Here is a 7,359-nt window from a genome sequence, read left to right as displayed (position 1 = left end):
TTACTGTTCTTCAAGCCAGGATGGAGCATCTGCTCCAGGAGTTTTCAATTTGATGTGAAACTGTTTAAGTGTCTGTTCAAGCTGCTTTTGATTCCCAGCGAAGTATGCTGCAATAGCATTGTGGAACAGGACAAGCTGATTGTGCAAGACCTTCACCTGCAGACAAGGGCAGACATTCGTTAAGATGAACATTCAGACACTGTCTGTCACAAGTTCATTACAACAACATAGGCTTATTTGAGATGCTCAGACTTCATACAAGATTCAGTGCGAGTTTCAAAATAGATATACAAAATGCAAATACAAAATTCTGTAACATTAAAGTGATCCAGTATTTTCATAAAGCACACTGAACAGTCAATAGCAACTCAACATACATGCATGGCTCTGAATATTGTCTCCTATTTATTTCCATGGAAACTACAACAGATACAAAGAGCACAATAACATTGTTTAACAGAGCAAATTCTCAGCTACAAAAATTTTTTTCAAATGGTCACCATGACTAGCAATGCATTTTCAACAGCAATGAACGAGAGTCTGCATGCTGCACTCATAAAAATCAGCATGACTGTCCGGAACACAGCTTGACTTCCATGTTGCTGCCACCACTGCTAAAACACACCACCCACCGCCTCACTGTGCTCACATCCACTGTCTGATTTCCATGAATGTTCAGGAAGTGTCAATGAATTTCAGTGGGTGTCATTTTTTCCACACGCAGGAATTCAATGCCACATCTTTGTACCATATGCATTTCTGTGTCAGATACCATTTTGTCAGACTGCCCCTCTGCTGCCATCCATCTCACAGCAACACCATGTAATGGGATAGTGGCAGGAAGGTTCACCTTCAATGGCCATACCACCAACATCAGCCTCTGACATCCTGAGCTAACAGAATAAAATAGGAGGCACTGCTTTCAAAGCAGCCTCCGCACATGGACTGAAAGCAATTCACTAAACAGATAATGCTATCACCTACCAAATAATTGATTATGAATACTTGCTTCTTTGAAAGTAGATGCCACACTACTGCTCGATATACTTACCTGCAAGCCAAGCACAGCACTTGATAAATGCATTTAAATATACAGTTCATTTATTTGCCCCTCATACAAAGAAGTGTACTTTCTAGCTCTTGTATACTTAAATCAAAAGCAACTGATGCTCTTTCCCAACAATATTTCTTCTTGCCCACCTCTGGTAATGCAGGATTTGCAGCACTTGGTCACTGTTTTGATTGTAACACGTGTAAAGTAGCTGTGAAACACAAAGCTCCTCACAGCAAGAACAGTGCAGGCAGAAGAGCATAAGAGTAGCTGGAGGACATTTCTGTTTCTCTTCTTATCTAGTCTACAACATCAAGCTAGCTGATCAAGTGTAAGTCAAACAATTGTGAACATTTTCAGTATAGCACCTCAAAGACATGAATAATGACTAGTACGATGAAAAGGCATTTCCCAGCTTTTCCTTGTAGCCAAAACTCGTTCTTTTTTTCCTACCATGTATTCTCAGCCCAGCACAGCCCTACTCTTGCATCAAAGAACCCCACTACTTCAGCTGGTGACCCTGGGCCCATTTCCAGCCTACAGGAAACTTCATCCAGTTTGCCAACATGGAAGAGAACAAAGAAACAGAGGGGCTGACTGAGCCCAAAGGGATGATGACATCAGCACAGTCCAAAAGGGACAGTCCACTCCTATCATGATGGGATGCAAAACTGTCCCTGGGTCTGGTTTAGTCTATGCCTACCAGTTGACCGTGCTTTTACAGGTTATTGAACTAACATGCTCTTATGAGATTCATGCGATTTAGTACAGACGTGCTTTATTGCCTTCATTTAAGAAAAATGTTGAAGTAAAAAATGCTATGCATGCTTTTCACAGAACATCAAGGTTGGAAAAACCTACAAGATCATCCAGTTCAACCATCCACCTACACCAAGTTCTCACTAGATCATGTCCCTCAACACAGAGTCTGAAGGTTCCTTGAACACCTCCAGGGTTGGTGACTGCACCACCTCCCAGCACCTGACCACTCTTTCAGGAAAAACAGCATTTCCTAGCGTTCAGCGTGAATCTCCCCTTGCACAAGTTCAGGCCATTCCCTCTAGTCCTATCACTAGTTACATGAGCTGGGGATCAGCCACTTCTCCCACTACAACCTCCCTTCAGGTAATGACAGAGAGCAATAAGGTCTCACCTGAGCCTGTCCTCCAGACTGAACAATCCCAGCTCCCTTAGCCGCTCCTCATAAGGCCTGTGCTCCAGACCCCTCACTCAAGATGTTACTGCTCCTTCCTTGCTTCTTCAGAAGCTGATTACTAAATGAAACTAAAAAATAGCTGTGGCATCTCCACTAAATTTCTAAAAACAAACAAACAAAAAAAACCCCCAACAAATACCAACAAACCAAACAGAAGCAAATCCTGTCACACTACTAAGTAGTATATATCCAACTCCTCTCCTTTAAGCACTACAATGAAGCAGCAGTCAGCTGAGACAAGAGAGGAAGCTCAAGTATATCAGATCACCTCATGTCCTCTGAAACAAAATCTGAAATCATAGCTGAGAACTAGAATACGAGAATCCAAGTTCAAGTCTGGACAGATTTCCCTGAAAAAATTTCAGTCTTCTCTATTTCCATAATCGCCCACCAATTCCCACTTTCACACTATTTTTCTCTTTAGCCCTGCATTGGCAAAATATTCAGGCAGTTGTGCAGTCAGTTGGATTAGGGAGCAGATCTAGATTAAAACTAACCAGACAACAATGTATTTGCTTTAAGCTCTATCTATGCACAGCTGCAAAAACACTTTTGTAAGCACAGAGAAAGCACAGCCAGGGAAGAGGCACAGACAGGAGGAATAGACCACTTTCTTCCAAGTCTACAAGTTGCTGCCAGACTGCAGCACTAAAGGACAAGTGTTAAGCACTAAGTTGTAGCATCCATGCCAGGGAACAATTCCAGTTGCTAGAATACAGGTTCCAATGTGTGCTTAATGTGTCTGTCCAAAAGTCATCGTGACTTTTCAGTCGAAATTCATTTAAGTTGTTGTTCCCTCTTAATAAACTATATGCATATTTATTCCTAATTAAAAGCTGAGTAAGCACTCCATAATACACCTGCCAAACTTAAGACTCAAAGTAAAACTGAACTTTGTGGATAAACAAAAATAGATGTAGTCTAAGAAGAAGATGCAACTTTTACATTTTGTATGCAAGATAATGTAGGCTGGAATTGAGTTTTCACCCCTGGATATTCTAAACATTTAAAGTTGTAAAAATATTGTCTTCTTCCCTCCATACATGCTTCCCTCTCAACACATTTTCTGTAGCACAAAAGGTAAAAAAAAAAAAAATAAAAAAAATAGGCTGCTAAGCTTGAGACTCTACTGTCCTAAATCCTGTATCAGCATATAGAAGACTCCAAAGGCTTTAAAATCAGCAACAGAAAACTTACACTGCTATCATACCATTCTTACAACAAATATCAACTTACCTCTTGATTCAGAGCCTTTACAAAACCTATTAATAATAATGACTAGAGATTTGCACATTCTAGTGTATTGTAACATAAGTCTGCTAAGGCCATGCCTTGTTTTATGTAGCTACTCAAATAACTATATTTGAGTTGAATTAATAAACCTGCAATGTGGTGGGTTTTCCAAAACAGCCTACAAATGAAGTATTTAGTGAAAGCCCAAATAAAACAGTATTCTGTGTGCCAGGTCTTCCTTTATTTTGACCTCTCATTCTATTAAGAGGGCAGTAATTAAATTTGGGCCTACAGATGGTCATACAAAATAATCAGGAAGTCCATGTTACTAGGGATGTTGTATCAGAATAACCACTAATTCCCTCTCTGGGACCACTGTAAGAGCTCAGCAATATTAAAATTGCCCTCCCCTTTGGGAGTTCTGCATCCTATATAGTCTTCAGTGTAAGCCATCTCCTAAAAACTGAGTGCACCACACCACCAGCTGAAGCAGCTGTATTACAAATACATATGCAACTATACCTATCAGGCTCTTCTTCCTCCTCCTTCCAGTCAGGCACATGTTGTATTTATAGGTATTTAAATTATGAGGCATTATAGCAGTTGCCATCACATACCTTTGAAAGAAGTAGAACATCTCTGATTGTAAGAATTAGATGTTCGTTTCTGTTAGACTTAATACTTACTGATTATACAAGTTAATGGTTAGGTCGTGCTTGGACTCAAAGATCTTGGAGGTTTTTTTCAACTTGAGTGATTCTATGATACTATTTAATAATCCTTACAACATAAAAAGTAATCACCTTAACAGCAGTCACATATACTTCATATATGCATAAAAATTAGAAGTAGTGTCTATAATGGGTATTATGGTTATCAGTTGGGCATTTCTATTCACTAATACTAGCTGAAGGATCAGTATGAGGTCTAACAGGAGCTTCACTACATTGATATTGACAAAAGATGACTGGCACTGGACAAAGGAATTAAGATGTCAGATTGGGAAGAAACACATATCACTTCAGTAAGCACTGCCTCCCACTGAATCCCAGGAAACATTTTGGGCAACAGAAGAACAAAAACCCAGAAATGGATGCAAGCTAGAGAAAAAAAAAAAAAAAAAAACACCTCACAGATTTAGAATTAAGGTTAAACCTATACAACTTATATAAAATACTACAAAGTAAGTAGAAAACAGCAAAAGGTAATTTACTTCAGTAAAGCTCTTAGTAAAGAAATATATAAGCCTATATTTCAAAGTCCTATGTCTTATTTGGGAACAAGGTTACACGCTCCCGTTAGAAAATATTTTGACATCTCCAATATCAAAACAAAGAAGAGTTAACCAGTGATAAAAAGGTTTAAGCCTGTGACAGTCCCTTCTGTACTTTTTTTTTTTTTGGGGGGGGGGGGGGGTGAGTGAGGGGAAGCAGTAGGAAGGAAAAAACAGTCTTACAGAAATGAAATTTATAGGCTGCAACTGTTAACAGGATGCTTGATCTTAATTCAAGACTGTCACTAAGAAGCTAGCTTCACTGGTGTTTCCTAAACAATCTAATTAATGAACAAAATTTAGATCTCGAAAGACCATCTTTTTAAAAATTTAATTAGAAACAATTTAGAAGGACACCGTTACCAAAGAAAGCACAGTTTAACAGTGTGCCCTGCTTGACAATTGTATTTTTGTCTGGCAAGCAGAATAAGAGGGGGTAAGAGTCCTGTCATTAGGAGGGCAGAGATGAAATGGCACAGCTTGAATGAACAACTCTGGGGACAAAAACTTCATGCCTACAGTTCTAAAGTTTAGAATTAGAAAACTATAAGGGCATTAACTACAGAAAGCTGCAATTTTCAATTCAAGTGTTTTTTTGTTGTTTTTTTTTTTTTTTTATTACAGTAAGTTTCATTTTGAAGAAACCTCTTTACAGCTCTTTTAAATTTCGTGATGCATATCCCCCAGGACAGCACTATTAGACGTAAATATTACTGTAATCTTAAATCAGGGGTTATGTGCCTTTATTGATTAGATATTACATTTTTCCTTCTATGTCAATACATATTAAGTCTCCTGTATCAACCAAAAACTTACTGCCATAAGATTTATCATCTGTAATTGCAGTAACTTAATTAAGGGCTTTTAAAGTTGCCTCCTCTAGAACTGTATTATCCACCGGTAATTCTACTTAATTCTGAAAATTAAGTTCATTTTCTTGGCTTGCTCTACTTCTAGATTAAAATGTATTTTAAGATGAAATAGCTAAAGCATTTTTAGCAAAGCAGAGACTTCCAGGACAAAAGGTAAGTACAACACTAGAAGAAGGTGCAGCTTACCTTATTTTCTTCCAGAAATTTCAATTTGATAGATACATCATTACGCATTTTGTCATATTTCTCTTTATGCACTTGAAACATCTGCTGTGATTGCTCAATCTTTGGTAGAGTGCTTGCATCACGAGGGCCAAGATTAAGTTCTTCCAGGTCTGTTCGATAAGCATCATATTCAATCCTGAGAAGAAAGAGGGGTAGGAAAAAATCTAAAGGCTAAGTGCCTCAAAACAGACTTCACATATAGGGCCAATTACAATAGCAAATTAACAAAGCAGTCAAGTACAGAAAACAGTGATGAAACTTGTCAATTTTCTTGATAAATAGGAGGAAGAAAAAACAACACTCTTATGTACATCATATAAAAAAGCCTCAACAAATACCCTTGCCCTTCTGCTCCTGTCTCACCCACATGCTTCCGACCTTTTGTTTTCATCAAATCATATAATGGTTTGAGACCTCAAGGACCATCAACTTCCTACTCCCCTGCTGCAAGAAGAGTTGCCAGCTACTAGATCAAGTACTAGATCAGGTTGTCCAGGGCCCCTACAGTCTGATCCTAAACACCTCCAGAGACAGGTGCCCTCCTTGGGCAGCCTGTCCCTGCTATGTGCTGGCCTCAGAGGTCAGGTTCTTTCCTGGAACATCTCTGCTTATTAACTCAGTTATCTAGTCACAACTGGTCTTTTGTCCTAAGAGTTTTCAGCAAGAGCAAGAGAAGCACTAAGAGCTGGACATCTCCTTTAAGTGAGCAGTGGCTCACTAACTGTGTCACAAAGATTTTAAAACGTTCCAATTACAGTCACTATCCCAGAACTGTTTTGGAATTTGCCTGCCCTAACAGAAAAGCTGAAAGAAAACATGTTATTTATACCCTCTTGATGGTTCATCTAATTTACACAGGAAATCAGATACACTGGACCAACACAGCCACTGAGGGAGCTGAGTCTCAACAATAAACACTTAAGTTACTCAAGTAAACACTTAAGCTAATTCTTCAATCAATGGTTATATCCAGCTTGTAAATAAGACTAAGTAGAAAGTGTTTCCTAATTTATCTACCAAAGTCAGCAGTAATTAAAAAGTAAACATGTGCCAACAATAAAAAGCACTAAATATGAAAATCTGTCCTAGGCACTGCTAGTGAAAATGGAACTCATGTTATGCACGGGCACTTGCTTGATAACATTTTAATTGACCCATCTAGTCTTCATATATCACTATCTAAAAAAAAAAAAAAAAAAAAAACAAACACCAAAAACTAAGCCTCCTTGATATCCTTCCATGTTAGCTGGTACAAAGACATTAGTTAGATCACACAAAGACATACACAGTCATACCTTTTCTCATTTTAATGGAAAAAAAAATATATATAACAAAATAGTCTTTAGAATACTTTGAAGTTGTATTTTATTCTATCTGGCACTGTCTTTAGAAACACTGAGTACATTTTCATTAACAAAATTATTTCATGTTAAGTTTTCTATTCATCAGTATAAAGCATTTTTAGGTGGCAAAAGCACCTGTGGAATAT

The 7,359-nt window shown here is 38.2% G+C and overlaps 1 protein-coding gene across 1 annotated transcript in view; it reads right to left on the bottom strand.

The window, feature by feature from the left end:
• ARFIP1 (ARF interacting protein 1) overlaps nt 1–7,359 on the bottom strand; it is a gene marked incomplete at both ends in the record, with an annotated part of 36,896 nt that continues 29,537 nt past the window's right edge. Inside the window, 2 exons of the mRNA XM_079534472.1 lie at nt 1–156; nt 5,832–6,006. Coding sequence (XP_079390598.1) covers nt 1–156; nt 5,832–6,006 — 331 coding nt within the window. The remainder of the gene's footprint in view (nt 157–5,831; nt 6,007–7,359) is intronic.

Source organism: Tetrao urogallus (assembly GCF_951394365.1).
Source record: "Tetrao urogallus genome assembly, chromosome: 4".
NCBI lineage: Eukaryota > Metazoa > Chordata > Aves > Galliformes > Phasianidae > Tetrao > Tetrao urogallus.
Note: the sequence above shows the minus strand (reverse complement) of the source record. Positions and strands in the feature narration are given on the sequence as shown.